The sequence below is a fragment of the Vigna unguiculata genome, chromosome 9 (genome assembly GCF_037176805.1).
Source record: "Vigna unguiculata cultivar grain cowpea cultivar isolate G323 ecotype 2 chromosome 9, ASM3717680v1, whole genome shotgun sequence".
In the NCBI taxonomy this organism is placed as follows: Eukaryota; Viridiplantae; Streptophyta; class Magnoliopsida; order Fabales; family Fabaceae; genus Vigna; species Vigna unguiculata.
The window spans coordinates 28065656-28090148 of record NC_140800.1 but is presented as its reverse complement, the minus strand read 5'-3'; the positions used below and the strand labels follow the sequence as shown (position 1 = coordinate 28090148).

The 24493-nt window shown below is 37.1% G+C and overlaps 2 protein-coding genes across 2 annotated transcripts; both read right to left on the bottom strand.

Annotated features, from left to right (window-relative positions):
• Positions 1-440: 440 nt before the first annotated feature.
• Positions 441-7682, bottom strand: LOC114164660 (oxysterol-binding protein-related protein 1B-like). Its single transcript, XM_028049397.2, has 10 exons — positions 6970-7682; positions 4999-5358; positions 4827-4923; positions 3803-4218; positions 3537-3692; positions 3213-3380; positions 2980-3120; positions 1947-2177; positions 1434-1547; positions 441-1326 (listed from the first exon to the last, which is right to left on the bottom strand). The coding sequence occupies exons 1-10, from the start codon at positions 7459-7461 to the stop codon at positions 1150-1152; spliced, it is 2352 nt and encodes a 783-aa protein (XP_027905198.1). The 5' UTR covers positions 7462-7682; the 3' UTR covers positions 441-1149.
• A 7998-nt stretch (positions 7683-15680) lies between these two features.
• LOC146883852 (uncharacterized) lies at positions 15681-16277 on the bottom strand. Its single transcript, XM_085666740.1, has 2 exons — positions 15903-16277; positions 15681-15830 (listed from the first exon to the last, which is right to left on the bottom strand). Exons 1-2 carry the CDS (start codon positions 16275-16277, stop codon positions 15681-15683), a joined length of 525 nt encoding a protein of 174 aa, XP_085522866.1.
• Positions 16278-24493: the final 8216 nt, after the last annotated feature.

The following is a 24493-nucleotide window of genomic DNA, read 5'->3' as shown; positions in this document are numbered from 1 at the left end:
CAAAATTGTGTCAAATATATATGTCGAAATATATATGTCGAAATATCATTTTCCTATTTATAAGGTGTAATATCCCTGCTATACATACTACTCTTGTGTTTTGGTAGGAGAAAATCTAATATATGAGATTTAGCCATTTATACATACTTTGACTGAAATATTTTGGTAGGGGTATTATTTATATTTTTACTTTTGCTGATAAAAAAAAAAAAAACTCCTCTTTTAACCTAACTTTCATAATAGTATATCACAAAGTCTTTTGTCAGATATAAATGTTTGAAGAAATATTTTGGTTTGCAAAAGTTTATTTTGCACGATGTATAGCACGCTACTGAACAAGAAATCAGGTGGATAGCATTTGTTTTTGCCCCCATTGTTAACTTGTTATTTGTTCTCACAGCACAAAGTACTGAAAATTCCATTTTTTTTTCTTTGACATGATCTGGTCTCAAGGATCACAGGCCCAGCGGCTTGATCTTTTGGCAGCTGCTATACATAAAAGATCACTGTTTCTCCCTTGTTTTTCTTAATAGTTTTCAACAAGAATTTTCACACAACTACCCCATCTTTCCGTCGAATAAAAACAATAAATAAATACAACATTCTAGTCAGTTGTGTTTTCTCATGCACGCGCAGCATTTTTCTGTTGTGCCTTGTTGTAGACTACTTACTGAATTTAAGTTGCACCAAATTGGAATGAACGTGTGTAAACAGTTAAACATGTTTGAATGGGTAATCAGAATAAGCATTAAAATAGGTGCATATTCATTTAATAATTCTATTCCACAGTGTGGAATGTCGTGACACTGAAATGATTAGGATACGAACTATGACTTTCATACAAAGCTCCAAATCATCCCTTCTAAGCCCAACTTTGAAACAAGCATCTGACAGCAAGAAAAGAAGTTGTTGTTGCCAATTGGAACAGGGAAATGGGAGGTTGCCTTGTTGAGAAGAAGTGAGAACCACTGTTTCTGTACGTGTATATATATATATATATACCTGTACACTAAGGCATTAATCAACCATATTTGTTGAATGCTAAAAGAAGTTGTGATCATAAATATGGTTAGGAATGTATATTTTTGATCAAAAGGGTGTGGTGTTAGGGGGAGTAGGTAGAAATATCAGGTATAAAAGGATGACAATTTATGGAGTTGGGGTAGCATCAGTATCGGTTGAGAATTGACCAAAAATGTCAGGACAGGATTCCCAGTTCCCCTTTTCCCTACTCTCCCAGTACCCTCCAATATAACGGTAAGAGATGCTGCCTTTTTCCTTAGCAAACCACCTTGGTTTCCAACCCTTTTCTTGCATCTTTCGTGCCTGCAATTATGGAGAGTCTCTCGTTTATTAATGAATGAGAGCATATTAGCCAGCATAACATCATGCAATTCATTACAGGACAGGGTCCAATAATGCAACATTTGTACCTGTCGCTGTCTTTGTTCCAGCCGCAACTTTTCAGAATTGGCCATTTCATACTGTCCATTCTCCAAACACCTTTGATCAGGTCTTAGCCTTGAATCTGTCGGTGGCAACTTCTCCTGTTTGTTAACACGAAATGTCAGAATCTAGTACAAACCAACAACATTATTTCAATGTGTTTGGTTGCTCGTTGTTGATGTGATTTTCCATTAAACTGCATGATTATTTACTATCTCATGAGTTTTTGACTGAACTGTAATGGTTTTAGATCAAATTCATTTTATGCTTGAATGCTTTTATACAAGCAGTACAAATTATTATACCTTTCTTATGGAACGGAAAAGCTATTTAAAATCAATTTTCAGTGCATGATCAATTCTTTAAAATGAAACAAGAGATCTGAACATTTAGTATGAACAGCGTTACCCTGTTATTGTGAGTTTGGATTTGTATTTGGATAAAAATTGGAAAATCAGTTTTGTAAATTTCAGTGTGCAATTGTGTGATTTCATACTCACCTTTAGTCCAGGTGTGATTTCATTGAGTGTAATAGCAAATTGTGTGAAGTTATATCTTGTCTGGTGCTCTGGTGGCGGGTTCTTCTTCCACAGAAAATGTGGTTTTGATGACTCATTGGACCCTTTTCCTTTCCCAAAACTCCCTCCAATTACGTAGTGCAAACTCTCATCCCACTTCCCAATTAGAGTTGCCACTGTTTTACCTTTCTTATCCTCCACTATGCCGTGAATCTGCAGCAGAACTTAAATTACAAAGCATAAGTTACATAATATGTCTGTGGACTATATATACTAAAGAAAATTATGTAATTCATAATGTAATCTTACATCTCTTTAGCCTATGAAAATGGTAAAGTGGGAATCCACTGTCAAGCTAAAACTGACATGAATTCATTTGATTCAACAACATAGAACTGTAACATTAGGTTAATAGTAATTTAAATCGAACAGTGATATTGATAGGAGTCGATTGAAATTAAAATTACTACGCGAGTTTAACTTCCTAGTGCAATTATCATTTATAACAAACAACGAATGGAGTCAAAAACCATGTACAATTTTTATCTTTTGTACTTTAGGGGGGTCGCAATCCCAATAAATATTTTACTTTTCACTTGTTCCCTTTTCTTCTGTACTTCTATTTCTAGAGAAAACTTCTTCAGAGGCAAGTGTGTAATGTTTCCTGAAAAATCCTCCGAGTATTAAACTTTGTTCGTCAATCTCTAATAAAGATTTCTGATACTAAAAACACGTAGGAAAATTTCGGAACCAGAACATGCAACAAGTTGAAGAGGGGAAGGAGAACAAGGAATCATATGTTGGCAAATTACTAAACAAGTAAGTAGCCACAGGTGTGAACAAAATAACATACTACCAACATAATTCTCCGACTTAAAATGCAACTTTTGTCCAAAAGCCACAGGTGTGGCACACGTCATAGTACAAAAAAATCGAACACATTTTAATTTTGACCAATACATCAGCTGAAAGGAACCAAATAAGAACATAAAAAATAAGATATGAGAAAGGGCACCTGGTGAGGGTTCCTATCAATGATTGACTGCTCCTTGAATTTGATCTTACATACATAGTTACTGTTCCCCTCTAGGCGCATTGTACCATAATGGTCGCAGTAGAGTTTTCCTAAAATGAGGTTGTAAATAGATGTTGTTACCTGGTGATAGAACACGAATTAGCTAATATTCAGAGTGTATTTTGGAAGGTACAAGTATTACTAATTAACTTCGTGCAAAAAACTATATATACCTTGCTCCAATGAATGGTTTCTCCATCATCAAACTCCACTGTCAATACACCAATAGGATCAAGCTGGATTGAACGACCCCAAAATTTACTTTTTAAATTGACGTCACCCCAAAATTTCCAGCCCCTGCCCTCACAATGGCATGCTACAATCATGGGGTGATGACTGACCTATCTCAAGATGAATAGCGTAAGTATTTTTCTTTAAACCACTTTACACAAGAAAAAATAACACGCCAAGCTATTGATAAGTAAGTCTATGGCTTATTATCATGAAGGATTCAATATAAATGGTTTGGAATTATATGAATGAAAATATCTTTGTACCTTCTCAGAGATAAAGTGAATGCCTTTGTCTGGGTAATCTGCTTCATATGTCTCTCCCAACAGTGGATTAAATGGTTTGCAACTTCTACCTTTGGTGCTAGCATATGCCGAAGCTGCAAATCCAGCTACATGTATCATCCTCTTCAAACCATCACCCTGTGCACAAATAAGTATGTATGTGACAATCTCACACATAACAACTCCTAGTGAATTATGACACTGACTATAAATGATCTATACTAAATAACAAGATTTAGCAAACTAACCATTTTACCCCATTCATATGCTTGGTCTAGAAGGTAAGAGTACTCAACATCTTCAAAACATTTCTGTAGTGAGGAGAGAGGCTCGTTAAAGTAAACTGGAAGACAAACTTTTGTAAGATCCTTCCCGATATTATCTTTTATGATTGACCATAGACTGACGCTACTTTCTTTCTCAACAGGATCGGGCAACTTCTTTCGTCGCTTGATATGAGGATAGTTAAATCCAACAGATCCAATGGGTGACTTTTCATCACATATCTCATTTGGACCAGTCTCATCCTGCTCAGAATCATGGCACGATCTCAGGTGATCAGAGCCTGTTGATAGAATTTCACATGTATCAAAGAATGCATCGTCGTCATCGTCTGAAGGATCCATCCTATCGTGCTCATCAGAAGAATCTTCCCCACTTCCCTCTGTCACAATCATAATAGTTCATGTTTAAAATTGATGACTATCAGTAACTGCATACACCTAAGAGATACCAAGAGAAGAAAAAAAAATGGTACACCTAATGTTACAAAAGTAATCAGAAGAAATTAGAGAAATGAGGTCGAAGAGACATATACAAGTAGTGGTATAAAAATATCATTGCTAAAATTTGCTTTGCAAAAGAAGTAAAAGTAAGTCGCTGAGGAGAAAACAAAATACGTAAAACATGAAGTTTCTGAATAATTTGGTTTACCAATGCAAAACTATATAACGAAGAGAAGTCAAAGCATAACATGAGATATACTACTGCAGAAAAATGTGCATTATAAATTGAAAAGAAAGGAGGAACCAGTGTGCTAATTAATGAGTTGAAGATGGCAAAAGGTGTGCTTACTGAAAAGCTAGCTACATTCAGATTCATTCTAATAATTTTGATTATATGTTCGATTAAAGACGAAGAGAAAGCAAGAGAAAGAAAAGATTATATGAATAAGGATGAAGTTCAACATTCACTAGCCTTATATTTCCGTATTACTTCAATGAACAAGTGCTCTATGACATAAACTGAGTGCATTAATTTCAATGCACGTACCGCTATATTTTTCTAGCATTAATGGATGAGTATCTGCTCCATCCTTTGATTGCCTTTGGTCTTCGATAAGTGTGTTCTCCAAATCAACTTTCTCTGACTATATGTATGAAGGAATGAATATCATATTACAATACGGTTTGGTTAATTCACACAAACACAATGAAGCGAGTACCTCTAACTGGCGTAACGTGTCCACTAGTAGCAAATGCTTGTGCTTGAGAGCCACCATTTGCTTCTTCAACTGAGAGAACTCGAATTTCATGATTTCCTCACATTCCCCGATTGTAGCATCACTCAAACCCTCTTCTAAAAGCCTCTCTCTCAATTTTTCAGTGGAAATAGCCACTGATGCCACGGGAGACAAAACCTCTGCATTGGGCAACCGAGGATACATGTCCTTCACTGCCATCATTGCCTCCACCCACATTGTTCTATCTTCCTTACTCTCCGCCCTCAAATGCAGTCTCTTCTTCGTCCCCGTACACACAGAAAACCTCCTCTTATCTGAACTGTTCTCTTGCACCGAACACACCTACAAATGTATACAATGAACATGAAAAATAAATGGACAACACTATTGAACCACTGAACAATTAATTCACTTCTGTTAGAAGAACACTGACAACACACGGTCTCGAAAGCTTAAGTATTTAAACAAATCCATTCAAAGTATGTGATGTAGCAAGCTAAACTCACCATGATTTTGGTTTGGAAGAAACTAATAGATAGGTTATGGGTGAGTTAACCACAAAACTATAATTAACTATTTTATCCCCATAAAGATCATGGTAAACTAATAGTATCAAAAAAGTCTTTTCCCCAAAACTATTTGTGGTTAGTTCAATTGACTATTAATTCAAACACAATTAACTCATTGTTTCTTTTTTCTCTCTCTTTTTTTTATTACATTATATCATCAATCTATTGTTATTCTCTTATTTATATCTGCTTCAACACAACCTATAGATATCTTAAATATTTTTTAGTTTCTCTTACTTTGTTGCGAGTAAAAATAATGTTAAATAATTTCGTCCATAATTATTGAAGAAATTAATATATAAAATCAATTATTTGATTGGGACTAAGGATAGCAAAATATCCTTGAAGGGGATTTAGCGGATAAAAATTGACAATGGACACAGATATGTATTTTTAATAGATATATGTATGAAAATAATAATAAGTATTTTAATTATATGTTTATTAATTATACGAGTATGTAAATATAAATATTTCTTATTCGTTAATATTTTTGTATACGAATAATTTTCTAGAATTAAGTGATTAAAATAAGGTTAATGATGACAAAACTATTAATAATTAAAGAATTGAATTTTACAAATTTATATGTTTATTTAAACTTATAAATTAAGGTTTTTTAAATGTATATAATGATATTAAACATATTTTGTTGAGCAATTACTTAATTTGTCTTTTTGAAAACAATAATTTAATTGATACGAATATTTTATATATTATTTTATTTAGATTATATTTTTAAAATACATTTTTAATTTAAGTTTGCATTTTAAAGAATACGTTTTAAAATAGTTTTATTTAAAACTTAAAAAAAGAATAAAAAAATATTCACGTCATCCATCTATGTGAGTATAAAATTACTCGCATAACAAGACGATTTTCTTTAATGGAGCTGAAAGTTACTATCCATTGATTAACCTATTATCATCCCTAAACTCAAATTTACTGAGAATAACTAGGCAGGTTCTTATTATATAATTTTGTTAATCCAAACTGAGTAATAGAGATTTATTTATATTAAAAATCAACATAAACCTCAACCAAAAAACAAAATATAGAGACATTAATCAATTGATAAAATAGGTCTTTAAGTTTTTCAATTTAATGAATACTGTTATATATCAAATTAATATTTCATTAATGAGAAATTAATGTGTCTAAACCGTCTATGCATATTTTATAATAACTTACTTTTTAAACTGTTGATCACGTGTTTCAGATTATTAAACTTGATTATTATGCTGTTTGTGTTAAAATAACGTAACATGAATGAACGAACGTTTACGAGTGATCTTATACCTAATCAAAACGTAACTTGATAATTAGGGTTAAAATTCCGATAGCTTTGATTTTAGAGAGAGAGAGAGTGAGAGAGAGAACTAACCATGAGATGGATTTCGCTGACGGGTTTGCGGTGGCGGGAGGGGCAGTGACGGTGGCTGTTGATGCGGCGGAGGGATTCCTCGCCGATGACCATGGAGCCGTCCTCGACGTCGTGGTTGAGGACTAGCTTGTCGGGGCCGTGGATCTTGTAGTAGGAGAGCACGCCGTCGTGGAGGACGAACCAGCGGGGGCGCCACCCGCGCCCGTAGTTCACCCACTTGTGAAGGATGCCGGAGATGCCGTTCCCGACGACGTCGCTGAGCATTACCTCGCCGCGTGTGGTGGTGTGCTGGCGGGTCATGCGCGCGGAGGCGGAGCGCTGCACTACGCGGGAGGCGGAGGGGCGGCTGTGGCCGCAGTTTGAGAGGGAGCGGAAGCGCAATGCGGGCGGCCCTGCCGGCGGATCCATGGGTTTGTCATCGGTGGTGGATCCGGGTTGACGCGGGATTGGTGCGTGTTTGTTTCGGTTTTGTGATCCGCGGAAGGAATTCATTGGAGAATTGAATTGGATAGGGTTGGGATGAAGATGATGAAATTGAATATGAAGATGATGATGCGAATGAATGCATAAACGAAGAGTTGTGATGTGAACGAAGAGTTTCTCTATCTCTCTCTCTCTTTCTCTTTCTCTTTCTGTTGTGTTTTGGTTACCGGGGCAGCGTTCTTAGCGGCCACAGCACCATGCAGGGGTGGCTCGTAGTAAAAATCGCCATTTTAAAAAATAAAAAATAAAATTAAAATCGCCATTCGACAAGTGAGACAAAGAAAGTTGTGATGGAATTAAATAGTTGAACTCATTTAAACTGTAATATAAATAAGTTAATTTATTTGTAATTATTTTCTAGTAGTTGATGTAATGATTTCAATTTTTGAACTTTCCTTTTAATCATTTTCATTACAACAATATTCAATTTTAGCGGATTTTGTGAAAATTTCTTTCTCCAGTGTGTCGTGTCTTTTAGTCTTAATTGCAGACACTTAAATTCAAAATGATTTAAAGAGTTAATTATGAATCTTCGTACTTATTATATATCTTTATTTTAACTTGGGCAGTAAATAATGTGCATCTTGTAAGATTTTTTTTTCTTACTTCAAATGGTTGGAAATTAGGATCCTAATAAGGTAATTTTTTCAATATTGCAGAAAATTTAGGAATTAAAGAAGGTTTATTTTCTATAAAATACTTAAAATTAAGATAAATATGAGTTTGGTTTTTGTTTAGGATTTTGATGGTAGTGTTGGTTCATCTTTTCAAAATTGAATTTTTAGAAAAATAAATAGATTAAAGGAAGTAATAGTGTACGATAAATGCCACTTCAATAGTGGAAGATAAAAACTAGAATGATATAAGAGTGGCTATTTTTCTTAATAAATCTTCAGTAGGTTAAGGTGGAAAATAATTTTCACAAAATACAAAAATGTCAACATATGCCATCTTCCTTCTTTCTTATTTCTAAAAGTGCAAAATAACATAGGGCATGTTTCATTTTCCTTGGTTAAAAGGCTTCATAATTCCACTAAAAGCCTCCTAAACCCTAAAGAGTTTTAAATTCCATCACTCATTTCCTTAAATTTCCATTTTAGAGGGCATGAACATTTTCACAATTTCTTACTCATGCAAATGTATCTAATTCATCTGATGTTACTTTAAACTGTTTTATTTTTAAACGTTTATTTGGATAAAATAATTGAATTTAATGGATTTAACGGTAAAGTATTTTAATTACCATCAAATTTAAAAGGTTATTAAAATAATAAGTAGTTATTAAAAAATTAAAAGTGTCAATATTAATAATTTGTTGTAGTTGATCGTGATTTAGTTCGTCTAAATTTTTTCATATGATATTTTCAAAAAGCTTTCAAATTATGTAAATTGAAGTGGTTTTTAGTTCGACTAACAAGTTTGTTTTTCACCAACTTTGTTTTATCAAAATCAACTAACAAGTTCTCCCAATTAATAATATTGGTAAAAAAGTATTAATTAATATTGGTTGAATTTTTTTTAATTAATATTAGAAAATAAATCCTAACAAACCATTGACAAAATATAATATCTCTATTGATAATGAAATCACTTTACATATCGACAAATAAATAATCACGATATGATGCACATGTACGATACGTGTATCGGATACGATATGTATCTGATACGTCGATATGTTTATTTTCAAAATAATAGGATACGATACGTGATAGATACGAGATATAGGAATATTGAAAAATGTATAACAATTCTTAAAAATATAATAAATATATGATTGTTCATGTGTGAGTCCAAAATTCCTAATTAGAGACCAATTATTTTGGTAGCCAAAACCTGGTAGTCATTGTTACTGACCAATTTAAAAACCAATTCATAATTGAAATTATTTTAATTATCAATTTAGAAACTAATTATAATTTTTTGGAACTATTTTAGTTATCAATTTGGTTAATATATAGTGACTAATTATTTTTTGTCACTAAAATTGTTCACTATTCAAAGATTTTATTGTAATGTAGTACGATTTTATAAAGTAGATACTTCATTGATAAGTATTGTTAAAGTATCTTAAAGTATCGGACACGATATGTGTCGGACACGGATACGTGACCCAAATTGAAGTATCAGTGCATCATAGATGTTTATTAAAAAATAATAATTCACATCTCAAAAGAGATAGTCTCCTCAACATTAATCAATAAAATTCTAACTAATATCAAATAAGAAATAATAGTGGTATAAAAAAAATTGTTAACAACTTATACATCATATGCAATTCACTTTTCTTTAAAAAAAAAAGCTCAAGAAGTCCCAAGGAAAAAATGACAACTTTGTGACTTATCATAAATTTTTAAATTAAAATAAAGTATAAACTTACTAGAGATTCACTACAAGAAAATTTCTCATTAGTAACAAATTTTAGTGACTAAAAGTTATTAGTCACTATAGTGACCAATTTAGATACCAATTTACAAAATTAAAATTTATTGGTTATTAGAATAGTCACTAATATAAATAAAAAATTATAATTGGTCACTAAATTTGTCACTAATTAATTAGAGACCAATTTAGTAACTAAGTTATTTTGGTAGTCAAAACTTAGGTAGCTAATTTTTAATGACTAGTTTCCTTTGGTAACCAAAACTATGGTAGCTAATTTTAGAAACCAATTTAGTGACAAATTATAATTTTTTATTCATAATAGTAACTATTTTAGTAACCAATAATTTTTTTTACTTTGTAAACTTGTATCTAATTAGTCATTATAGTAACTAACAATTTTTTGTCAATAAAATTGGATACTAATGAAGCATTTTCTTGTAGTGATTTCTTTCTCAATTTAGTGTTGATGTTTCTCCTGTTTGGAGACAATTTCTTAATGTTTATTCGAAGACCTTCAAGTCATAAGCATTTCTTTTCAAATAAGATTGTTAGCTTTTGATGGAGGATTTCTTTAATTTTCCCATGAATCTTGAAATTATTTATAATGCTTTGTCCTTAATCGTGCACTCATCAATAAAAAATAGTAAATAATTTTTATTTAAAATAAATACATATTGATTTATTTTTGAAAGAAAAAAATTACTCTCAAATTGTAATTCTTATAATAAATCAATTAAAAATATAATTAAAACCCAATAAATAGTAACAATGTCAAAAAATATATAATTTTAATTCATTTAAACAATAAACTATAATAATAACTAATTCCATTTTAATGTAAAATTGTATACTGTATTATATATATATATATATATATATATATATATATATATATATATATATATATATATATAAATATCTTCTAACATTTTTATCATTTGTGATAACAGTCTCCAATTTGCTTAAATTTAAGTGCTTTTATCGTTATTGTCCTGTATGATTCATGACACCTATATTCATACAATTTTTTTAACGTGATTATAACTTTAATTAACTTAAATCTAACTTTAAAAAAATCAATATAAATACATCAATTATATAAACAATTAAACAATGTTTTGACTTAAATCAGATTAAAAAATAGTTAATAAAATATTTCATATATAAAAGCATAATTAGATGATAAAGTTTATACAAATAAGAAATTAAGCTAATATTCACCAGTGCAGGAAGGGCCTTTGGCAGCGGTTGTTTATCATATTTTGCACCGGTTCGCGAACCGAAGCATATTGGGGCGAGGCCAAAAGAGCACAGCTTTTGGCCTCGGTTAAGGCCCGAAGCCATAGAGTGCCCTTCTGCCTCGGTTCAGACGAACCCGAGGCCATAGAGCCCACCTTTTGGCCTCGGTTTTCTATGCCACCCGAGGCCATATGAGCTGCTTTTTATTTTTTTTTTAAATTCAAAACCCTCTCTCTCGTCCATGTCTTCCTCCATCGTCATCATTTTCCTCTTCCTCTCCCTCTTCAGACCCTGCAACACTGTTCCAGCCCCCATTCTTTCATCTCCATCAACAACCTCTCCTTCTCCATACTCTCCTACAACTCCAACACCTCCTCCATAACCCTCTCCCCTCGCCCTAACCCAACGCCCCACCCCAACTGTCCCTCCTTCTCCTTCATTCCTACCCGCCCCATCAACCTCTCCACCACCCCCTTTCGTGTCTCAGCCGCCACGTGCTCCCGCCTCTCCGTCCTCCGCCCCTGCTCGCCGCCTTCCCTCCCCAACTGCTCCCACTGCCCCTCCCAGTGCCACCTCATCAAATCTCCCTCCCACCTTCTCCCTGACTGCAGATCCACCCACCACTCCCCTCAGTACTCAGACTCCCCCTGCCTCACCGACATCCTCGGCTTCCTCCAACAGTTCCTCAAGAACGGAATCCAACTCGACTGGGACCAGAGCCGTGACCCCTACTGGTTGTTGGTGCCGCTGGTTTTGCTCCTGCAGAGAGAAATGGAGGAGAGAAATGGAGGAGCTGCGCGCGCGAGAAAGAAAGGGGCTGCAGTTTTGAGTCCTAATTAAACACTATGGCCTCGGTTCAATTTAGAACCGAGGCATATACCCCCTTTTGCCTCGGGTCCCCACCACCCGAGGCCTAATAGGGCTTTTGGCTTCGGGTTTTTTACAACCGAGGCCTATAAGTCAAAATGAGAATGACATTTTTGAAATTTTGGGCATCCTTTTTGGCTTCGGGCCTTCTTAACCGAGGCCTAACAGGGCTTTTGGCTTCGGGTTTTTTACAACCGAGGCCTATCACTGGTTTTGGCTTCGGGTTGTTGGGGAACCGAGGCATAAAAGTTGCCAATAATTGCAAAATTGCCACCGCGTCATTATAGGCTTCGGTTCCTGGCCAACCGAGGCCTATAAGGCGAGGTAAAAATCCAATTCTGCACTAGTGATTGATTCAACTATAATGTACACCTAATTTTAAAAAACGGGATAATATCCAATAGTTAACGTTAATATTAACTGGTTCGTGGCGGTGGTTGGCGATGGTTGTTGCCGCCAATGGTGGCACTTCGCAAGTTTGGACAGGGGCCGCCACGGTGGGTCGTAGCTGCGATGAGCGATATCTGTCTAGTCGCGTATAGAGTTGTTTGTGAGAGAGGAAAGGGATTGTTGGGGGTTGTTTGTTTGTAAGCAACAACGTTTCTTCTTTTAGAAATCTCTGGATGTTGATTTTTGTTTCCTATGGGTTCTTTCAGGATGTCATCCTGAAAAGTAAGAATGATACTATTTCAGTTTGAGAAAACTTGATGCCCTAGTTTTGTATTAATTGAATTGGATTCTGGATTTTATTTCCTAGTGTATCTTGAATGACGTGTCACTCAAATTTAATTGAAATTTTCATTTTACGTGTATAAATGCTGAAAATACAAGCCATTTGGATTAAATGCCATTGGAAAAACAATTCCATTTTTTTTCATGATTTGATATTATGCGTGTAACAGTATTACAGTAAATTAGTGTGATGAATCATGTTTATGTTCCGACTGCCTCCATCTGTATCAACACAGACAAACAATTCCATAAAGAAACTAGAACTAGAATCTGATGTAAGAATCTCTCCTTATATTCTTCCCCAAAACGTAAAAGGAAATAATAGTAGAGAAAAAAAAATATAATTACTCATATAGTACCCAGTTTAGAGCTAGTGTATCAAATAGGTAAAAGGAAATAATAGTAGAGAAAAAAAATATATAATTATTCGTATAGTACCCAGTTTAAAGCTAGTTTATCAAATAGGTACCCGATTTTAAAAAAATGTCAATTATATCCTAATTTTTAAAAAAATACTTCAATTAGGTCCCTTCCAGAATTGACTAGTCAACGTGTCACGTGTCAGTGTGGTTTTTTTTATTTTTTTTTTTAATTTTTTTGTTAAAATTTTTTTTATTTTTTTTAATTTTTTGAAAATAAAATAAAAATGCCACGTGTCAAGTCCCTGTGTGTGACACATGACATTGTCAGTGCCACGAGACATTGCAATGCCACGTGTCAATCTCACTATCAGATGTCATTGTGTTGATTTCGATTTAGTTCCCATATATATATTTTTTGTTTCAATTTAATACCTACTTACGTGTATTTGATTCAATTTTGACCTAATATTTTTTAATAATTAAAATCTATTTTTTATAAAATTAAAAGTAATTAAGTATAAAAGTTTTACAAAAATTAAGTATTTGATATTTATATTAAAATTTAATGGTAAAAGTCATTTTATTAAGTCATTTTTAATAAAAAAAAATTAGTATAACATTCATACCAATAGAAATTTTGGTTTAAAATTAATAAGAGACAATATTGTTCTATTTTGGAAAAAAAATAAAAATTAACAAAACATGAGTACTTAATAAAAAAGTAATTAATAAAGTAATATGTTAAAAAGTCGTTTTTAATAAAAAAATATTAGAATAACATTTATACAAATAATAAATTTGGTTTGAAATTGAGAGGAATACACTAGTGCAAAATGTCCATTTTACCTCGCCTTATATGCTTCGGTTGGCCAGGAACCGAAGCATATAATGGCGCGGTGGCATTTTTGCAATTAGAGTCAAGTTTTAGGCCTCGGTTCTCCAAATACCCGAAGCCAAAGAGGGTATAGGCCCCGGTTCGCTCAAAACCGGTGCCAAAGAGGGGTATAGGCCTCGGTCCAGTAGGACCCGAAGCCAAAAAGTGGCTGGAAGTCAGGGTATAGGCCTCGGTCCAAGAAGACCCGATGCCAAAAGGGGGTCAATGGCTTCGGTTCCTCTAACAACCGAAGCCATAGGGTTTATTTAGGGTTCAAAATTCGCGAACCCTTCTTCCTCCCCGCGTCACAGCCTCTGTTCAAGTCCCCGCGCCAGCAGCGCCTCTGTTCGAAATTCCGCCCCTTCGTCCTCCTCAGCAAGTCAGGCGCCACCGAGGAGCTCCTCCACCTGGTGCCTTGCGCGAGCGATGTTGCGGACACGGGGTCGACGACGACACAGCTCCTCCACCTGGTGCCTTGCGCAACCCACAGCGTCCGCGCCAAACCCTCGTTAGTCTAGGTTACCTCCCACCGCCGCGGCCACCACTATGCGCTCCAGCGTCCGCGCCAAACCTCGTCGAATAGGGGTTTTGATTTGCCCCTGAGCCGCCGCACTTTTCTATCACCGGCAAGCTGCGCTCGTTGCCATTCACAGCCTCTGGCATCCACCACCACTCCTCACCGAACTGGTTCGGCAGCGTGAGCGTTGGACATCCCGCCTCTGCCATTTTTGGTGAACCTCCTCCTGAACCCTAGCTTCTGATAGGTACTGTTGGTATTGTTTGGACAGGTTCATCTGCATTTTTTTGAATAACGAGATGGGAGACGAACTCCTTCAGAACGAACTCCTTCAGAACTTCCAATTTGCAGAGAATCAGATTTGATTATGGACCAGCTTGTGGAACTGACGAGTAAAGGAATATGCCTCGGTTCTTATCAAGACCGAGGCAAAAAACTGGGTCTATGGCCTCGGGTGATAACCGAGGCCAAAAGATATACCTTTTGGCCTTGCCCCAATATGCCTCGGTTCCAGACCCGAGGCAAAATGTCGAAAATAACCGGGGCAGAAAGCCCTTTCTGCACTGGTGATAGTACAAATATTAGTACTTAATTTTGTAATAATATTTATACTTAATTATTTTTAATCTTATAAAAAATAGATTACAAAAAGATTTTAATTATTAAAAAAATTGGGACAAAATTGAATTAGATAGACATACTTAGGTACTAAATTGAAACAAAAAGACATATACAAGGATTAAATCGAAATTAACACAATGACATCTGATAGTGAGACTGACATGTGGCATTGCAATGCCACGTAGCACTAACAATGCCACGTGTCACACACAGGGACTTGACACGTGGAATTTTTTTTTTCAAAAAATTAAAAAAAAATTAAAAAAATTAAAAAAATTAAAAAAAATTAAAAATTAAAAAAAAACAAAAAACAACCACAGACTGACACGTGGCATGTTGACTAACAACGTTAGTCAACTCCGTTTGAAAGGGACCTAATTAAAGCACTTTTTCAAAAATTGGGATGCAATTGACATTTTTTTAAAATCGGGTACCTATTTGACACACTAGTCCCAAACTGGGTACTATACTAGTAATTATACAAAAAAAACGAGAATGAAAAGACAAACATAGGTAAAGGAGAGGTAAAGGTTCACGACCCCAGAGAAGAAAAAATAACCACCCTGATACAATTCCTCATTCCCACATAAATACCCCTTCACTTCCTCAATCGTGTAGGTATCTTCACGAATCACTTACTGCGCCTAACAAACTTTGATGCCACCTGTCCCTCTTCATCATGGACTGCCAGTTGTCCCTTGGTTCCACTACTAGCCTCTCTTATAGGTATTACATTACCTTCCCCATCAAGAGAGACCTTGTCCGCAAGGTCATCAAAGTGCTACAAGGATAAAGGAATGATTGGATCTGACGGGTCACCATGACATGGTTTTAGAACTGAAACATGAAAGACCAGATGAATTTTGGCCTCGGGTGGTAGTTCTAACATATAAGCCACATAACCGATCTTGGATAGAACCTTGAAAGTCCTAAAATAACGCATGCCCAACTTATGATTGCGCTGTAAACGAATTGAATGTTTGCAATAAGGTTGAAGTTTCACAAAGGCATAATCACCCACGGAAAATTGTAAATCAGTACGATGTTTATCGGCATATAGTTTCATGCGAGTTTGTGCCTTGTGGAGGTTTGCTTTGAGAGTGGTGAGAAGTTGATCACGTTGTTGCAATTGTTGTTGAAGGTCCCAAGATGTGTCGTCATTGATAAATGTTGGGATAATGGAAGGAGGATCCCTACCATACAACACCTTAAAAGGGGTCATGCCCATGGAAGTGTGAAAAGAAGAATTATACCAAAATTTTGCCCAAGGCAAAAATTGAACCCATTAATGAGGTTGATCAGAGCTGAAACAACGCAGATACATCTCAACGCATTTGTTAACTGCCTTCGATTGGCCATCCGTTTGAAGATGGTATGCCAAACTCATTTTCAATGAAGTTCCATGAAGCTTAAAGAGATGCTGCCAAAAGGAACTAATGAAAACCTTGTCCCGATCAGAAACGATGGAACAAGGAAATTCATGCAACTTAACCACATTAGCTACAAATACTTCAACAACTTTTATAACAGTAAAATAAGCTTGCAAAGGAGCAAAATGAGCATACTTAGACATATAGTCAACAACCACAAAGATCATAGAATATCCGTGAGATGGGTAACCAGTTATAAAATCCATAGCAATGTCTTCCCACACCTTGTTTGGAACTGGCAAAGGACTTAACAACCTAGCTGGCGAAGTTTGGACATGTTTGGCATGTTGACACACCTGACAAGCATGAACCCATGCTCGAACATCATAGTGCATTCCTTGCCAAGCAAAAGAAGATGCAATGCGAGTATATGTCCACAGAAACCCCGCACGACCCCCAATTCTAGAGGAGTGAAACTCTTGGAGGATCAATGAAATAACATGGGGGTATCATTGGGTATCCACACCCTATGATGTATAAATAATAAGCCATCACGAAAAGAATGATGAGGCTAATCTTGTGGATCTGCCTTGAACATAGCGACTCGTTGTTGGAATGTCGGGGAGGTCAATAAAGCCGCACAAATATCATCCATTAAAGAGACTAGGCAGTAGAGATAACCATGTGAAAAGAACGAGATAAGGCGTCAGCTACTGCATTTGTTGGGCTTGGTTTGTACTCAATGGCATAAGAAAAACTAAGAGTTTTGGAAGCCAAGCTTCTTGTTCTGGAGTTTGAATAGTTTGATCTTGTAAATGCTTCAAGCTACATTGATCTATATGAATCACAAAGTGGTGGCCAATTAAATAATGGCGGAATTTTGCCACCGCCTTAGTGATGTCATAAAGCTCTTGAACATAAGTAGATTGTTGTTGGAGACGACTTGATAATTTCTTGGAGAAATATGCAATGGGATGACCATCTTGAGCTAAAACAACACCAATCCCACTGGTAGAGGCATCTGTTTCCAGAATAAAAGGTGTAGAAAAATATGGCAAAGCTAACATCGGCACTAGCACTAAGACTGTTTTTAGATGCTCAAAAGCAGCTTGTGCGGTGGGGGACAATTGGAACCCATTCTTCTGAAGAAGATCAACCAACGGCCCAACAATCGCAGCATAGTGTCTAATAAAAAGACGGTAGTATCCAATGAGTTTCAGGAAAGCACGTAGTTGCGTAACTGAAGAGGGAATGGGCCAGTCACACACCGCTTGAAGCTTTGTGGGTTCCATTTCTACTCCTCGCCCAAAAAGAACATGTCCTAAATAATCCACTTGCAATTGAGCAAAAGAGCATTTTGATAAATTCACATAAAACTTATCATTGTGTAAGACCTGACGGACCAAGGATAAATGCTCCAAGTGTCGGATCCAATCTGGGCTATACACCAGAATATCGTCAAAAAATACCAAGACAAACTTGCGAAGAAAAGGCCGAAATATATCATTCATGACTGCTTGGAAAGTAGCTGGAGCATTCGAGAGACCAAATGGCATAACGACCTACTCATAATGGCCATTATGAGTACGAAAGGCAGTTTTAATGCGATCTTTTAGACAAACAAGGATCTGATGATAGCCCGCTCGAAGATCAAATTTGGAGAAGTAAAGAGAACCTCGCAACTCATCTAATAGCTCATCCACAGTGGGTATCAAGAATGAATCTTTGATATTAACGACATTCAAAGTTTAACATCCCTAAGGAATATTACTAATATTTAATAAATAAAATTCCAATTAAAATAAATACCGCATTGAATATAAATTATTTCCCAAAAGCGCGGGAAATTTAAAACAAAGATAGTAACTGTAACATAATTCACAAGTTCACTATCGTTCTGTACAAAAATTAATATAGTCCAGCAATATTAAAGTTACATCAAAAACCAAAAATAAAAATGCTTCAAAAACCCAAGTAGCCCATGCTCTCCGTCTCTATGCATCTCCTGGCTCACCTGTCACATCATCTGCTCCCGGATAACAAATTATCTGATCATTACCATACACACACAGATAGGGTGAGCTATGCACAATAAAAATATAAACAGATATATGAAATAAATATGTTCCCCAACCCAAAATAACATAATTAAAATTCTCATACTTTCCAAATCACCCAACCATGACCTCGTAGTCCTTCATGAGTCATATGCATGAACTAGGTCTTGGGACTTCCTTGTGCTCCCACGAAACTAACTCATTTGTGGTCCAACCCCATGAGCCTATCTCGCTTATAGTCCTGCCCTACAGACTCCTCGCCTATGGTAAAAACATCCAAGCCTCATAACTTGGACCTTGGCACGCACGCAATCACCATACTATGGACTCCTCGCCCAATAGTAGCCGACGGGAACATCACAGTTCCTTGCCCATCGTGCGCCCGACACATGCAATCACCATACTAAGGACTCCTCGCCCATTAGTAGCCGACGGGAACTCAACCGGTTCCATGCCCATCATGTGTCCAACCACCGAGCACATCCCAGACCCCTATTGGACTTAGTCCTTCAAGCCCAAACACCACACCACTTGCATATACATCCTATCCTTAGGTTAACACAGCCAAAACACACTCACAAGCACATAAAAACATAGTAACTCGCATAAACTCGCTTAAGCCAGGGACATTCGCCCAAGCTAAGCCATCAGCCTCGCTTAGGCTAGCTCACCTCGCATGAACGAGCTTAAAATAGTGACCACAGTATGTTATCTCGCTTAGGCGAGACCATCTCTCGCCCAAACACTCAAATCAATCTCGCCTAAGCTACAAATCACGCAAAAACATCACACATGACCATGATATCTCGCTTAGGCGAAGTTGTCTCGCCTGAGCGAGACCAGGCTCGCTCAACACGCTAAACTCCTCGCCTGAACGAGAAGTCGCGCTCAACACGCGCACACTTCCTTGCGACCTCGCTTAGGCGAGCCACTCTCGCCTAAGCGAAAGTATCCATCGCTCAAACCAGGAACCATTCACCTAGGCGAGAAGCGCAATACAGAGCCAAAAACGAGGTTCTGCAACTCTCGCTTAGACGAGATAACTTCGCTTGGGCGAGACTTGTAGAGTTTCCCTCTGTTTACGCACACAAACCATCTGAAACTATACCCAAACCACATTCCAACTCATGCCAAACAATGGAGAATCATACACCAAATATGTACACATAATATAGACCCGAAATAATCCCAATAATCCTAGTTTAAAGCACAATTCATACTTACATTACCCAAAACCCTCATATTTGACACCCGAAACATGCAAGACTCTACAGCTACATCAATTTACCCCAAATTCCCACTCACATCAGGCTTATCATGAATTTCCAAAAGCATACAGACTCAATTGAGGATAACAGTTCCACATGACCATACTAACCTGAATCTCCCTCTTGCTTCAGCCCTTGCACACTCAAAATTGCACTCACACTCTCAAATTCGTGCTTCTCTCTATAGCAATTCACCACAATGCCAAAACCCTTCCCTTTACCTAAATTTTGGCTTTTATAGGTGCCTTTAAGATGGTTTTTAAAAATAAAACGAATTTGGACTTTGTGTGTTTTAATTCCTCTTCAATGTTAATTATTTGGTAGTTTTCCAACCCTCTTGGTTGCCCCATTCTGCTAGGTTCTCTACCTTTCCACATTCACTCCAAACCAAATTTAGTAAGAATAAAGGTTAAGGTCTGTCTACCTTTACCAAGGTTTGAACTCGTGACCCTCCACTCATAATGTCCAACACAACCACTATGCCAACTCACATTTGGTGATATACACAAATCAACATAAGTTTACATTACAAATTCCATACTCCTACATATTATTAAAAATAAATCATAAAACAACAACACATAATTGACATACATAGGACTCAAACCCAAGTTCTCTCACACAAACCAAGTACTCTCAACCATTTGAGCTAGTACTTTTCCACGTCACATTAAACAACAATTAATGCCATAAAGGCGTCTTCTACCCGCATTTATTAATTAATTAATTATTTAATTAATTAATTTTCCTGGGTCTTACACAAGGCACGATAATTAGTACAGAACCGCTAAGATCCATCATGCTTTTTGACCAATAGGACTAGAGCCGAGAAACGAGAGTTGTTGGGCTGAATAAGGCCCTGTTGTAACATTTCGACAACCATACGTTCAATTTCATATTTCTGAACAAACGAATAGCGATAGGGTTTAACTGAAACTGTTGAAACACCCTCGCGTAGCGGAATAGCATGATCGTGGCGTCGAGATGACGAAAGACCTATGCCAACCTGAAATACTAAGATGTACTGATAAAAGACTTCTACCAGATCCGAGCGAATGTTAGAAGGAAAATAGGGCATTATATTATTTTCCAGCTCAAGGGAAGAACATGAGAGCATGTAGGCTTCAAATATCTGATCAATTGAGCAAAGCCACCAGATGTGATTGTATTGAGCGACTTTAGGGACATATGAATTTTCCCCTTGTAAGGTAACAAAATCAGAACCCATGGTAAATTCAATTTGTGTCACGTTATAATTGACAATATGCAGACACAACGTCGCCAACCACGATGCACCCAACACGACCTCAAAGCCACTCACCTCTAAAACATAAGCCGGAAACGTAATAACATTACCATTAATAGAAACAGAGAGACGAGGGATGTAGCCTTCGGTTTGTAGATAGTACCCATCTCCTAGCATTACCCTGAGACGAGCGGAAAGTTGAACGGGAAGATGAAGAAAGTGAGCGAGCCGAGGTTGGATGAAGTTGTTTGAACTTCCCCCATCCAAGAGAACGCGAACCGGTTTTCCTTCAATAAACCCATGAAAATAGATAGTAGCACAATTGGAGGACCCACGAAAAGCATGGAAGGATAGATGAGGGAGTTCCAATTGAGAGGGGTCATCCTGAACGGGAACCTCCGCAAGGGGTGATTCTACTAAGGGCGGTAGAGATGGATCTTCTTCCAATTCAAATACCATCAACTGTTTGTTTGGGCATTTATGATTCCAAGTATATTTTGCATCATATGTAATGCAAAGACCCTTCTCATGCCGCAATTGTTGCTCAACGAGAGAAATGTGACGAACGGGGGGCAATGCTTTAGTCAACGGCATGGGAAGAAGTGGTGGTAAAGCATTGGACATGAAAGAATTGCTTTTTTGAGAAGTAGTGGTGCCAGAAGTAGGGTTTGCCTTGAAAGTGGAATAAGAATTGGGCCGATTGTGTGGAACCAAGGGGCCCAAAGTCACCTTTTCATCAAATAATTGTGCCAATGATACTGCCTTCAACATAGTACATGGAGATTGGGCCAGAACATCTCGGCAAATAGGATCCTAGAGCCCACTAATAAAACAATCTAACAATGCAGGCTCCGTTAAACCCTGACTACGATTAGCTAAGAGCAGGAACTCATTGTAATATTCCACAATAGAAGATGTCTATGACAACTTAAATAGTCGTGCACGAGGGCTATCAAAAGGTGATGGTCCAAATTGTAATTCAATCGCAGTGACTAAAGCAAACCAAGAAGGAAGTTGAATAGCGCGTTGTAGATGTTGAAAGCATGGAATAACGTTAATTAGCACATTGTAGATGTAACATCCCGTCCGGATATTACGAATTTACTTAATAAAATAAGATAATAATATTAAATGCTCATTTATTAAGCTCCATTTTCCAAAACATGGAAAATATAAATCTTTTATTACATTCGAAGTTAACTCAAATTCATAAAATTTAAAACTCAATTATAATGTTTATGGGTAGTAATATGAAATATTACAAATTCTTTAAAAACTCATAAAATATAAAACTCTGAGAAAGTCCTCTCCCAACTAGCCCCGCTCCGGCTCTATGCCTCACCAGATTCACCTGCAACATCGACTGCTCCCGTGTACCGTGTACACGATCATCGCCAAACACAAGCAAATAGGGTGAGCTAACAGAATAAAACATATGCATCAATTTATATAACAAAACACACACAATCCAAGGAACTCCATCCTTTGGTCTCATCTCACATGGACGCCAACATGTAATCCATGTTTTACATCTTTGAGTGATAGTCTCAAGATATCGTTGCTGCCAACCTACAAGCCACCACTCATAGAACACATGCGGGAACACTCGCTATTCCGAGCCATAACTCAAAGAATGCTCGTATTACCCTCCATCCTAAGCCACAACTCCAAGAATACTCTAGCATTTGACCCTTGAGATATCATCCAAAGCCTAGTAGACCACGCACATCCAAAGCAAGCAAAACACGATGTTTGCTTCATCAAAAATCGTCTGGCTCTCCACACGAGTTGCCAGACGCAAAAGGCTTCCAGACCGCCTGGCGGGGGACACGTGCTGTCAGGCGCCAAGTGCCTCTGATGCTACTATTTCCACAAGCATCGCCTGGCGGGACAACCCTTATCGCCAGGCGCAACACGCTTCAATTCTTTACTGGTTTTGTAGCCATCACTTGGCAGTCAAATACCACCGCCAAGCGCTATACCAGTACTTGCGTAATACTAGTTTTTAAGCACCCAAAACAAAGTAAAATCAATCCATTCACATTTCATATATATTCTCCACCTTTAAACCCATGCTAGCATTCAATTCTAACTTATGAATAACGCATGCTCAAACAAGTATAAGCAACATCACTCTAACGATTTAAGCACATGATCCTATGCACCAATGCAATTAATATTGACACACCTGCCTTCATCAATAACCAATTCTCCACATGTGACTAACCCAAAGGGACATTCAAATTGATAGAGACTTACCACATAACCCAATCATGCTTCATTAGAAGTTACAAGGAATTATCAAGAGGTTATTCATGAATTTTAACGACTCCAAAATTAGCAATATTGAGTAACATATATCTCTAGCTAGTGACCTCCAAATCCAATCTCCACCGTTCAAAGGGAAGAACAACATGTTATGGACCACCTGTCAAAATTTCACCTAAATCAGACGGTTAACGAACCGGCAAATGAAGTTTTACGAAAACTGTGCGAACCAAAAAAATGGTGGCGCCTAGCACCCAAAGTCAGGAAGGTGGTGCCTGGCGGGACTATACTACCGCCGGGCGGTTCCTGTTCCGCGAAAAATACGAAAAATAGCATTTTTCGTGAATCAGAGTACCACACATCATTGGTATGGCGCCTGGCGGCCAACTGGGTGCCACCAGGCGGTTCCTACAGTTTTAGGAATCCAGCAGCTCTTCCATTGCGCCTGCGAACCTCAGTTTTTTCCCAGTTTCCACTGGCATGCAGATTTCGATCAATTCTCACACAATCCAGCTTCTAAGTATAATGATTCTTATCTCCAGTGCATCCATTATCAATTTTTCCCAAGCAATTCAACACCAATTAATCACGTAACCTTCAACTCTAAAGATCTCAACCCTAAGAGATGTTCATACAAATTCTCATCCAATTTAGCCTCTAATTACATATAGTCCAACGAGGTATGAAGCCTAATCACTCTCAAACGATTAGAACTTTAGTTTCCCCCACTCATAATCATCACAGAACACGAAACACATCAAAATTGAATCAATTTGACTTGCGTCGCCTGGCGGGTGTTCATCATCGCCAGGCAGTTCAACCAAAAACACAGAATCTGTGTTGCAACCATGTGTCGCCTGGCGGCCAGGGATGTGCCGCCAGGCGGTTCCTCTTCAGGAACCCAAAAACCAGTACAAAAATGAAGTGTCGCCTGGCGGTGATTCATCACCCGCCAAGCGGTTTCTGGAAAAATTCCAGAAACTCGAGAATCACTTGAAATAGGCAGAATACATGCATCCAATTCATCGTACATCGCAAGCAATTAACGAAATGAATAAAAATAACGGAGTTCAACTCCCCTAACCTGAATTCCTCACTTTGAAATTGATTACTCGCGTTTTGCCTTGGTTCCACAATGATTTTCTCCCTTGCCTCCACTCAACCACACGTAGCAGCCTTCCCTTTCTCTCAATTAGCACAATTTATGCTCTATTAATCCACCCCTCACAGCCCTC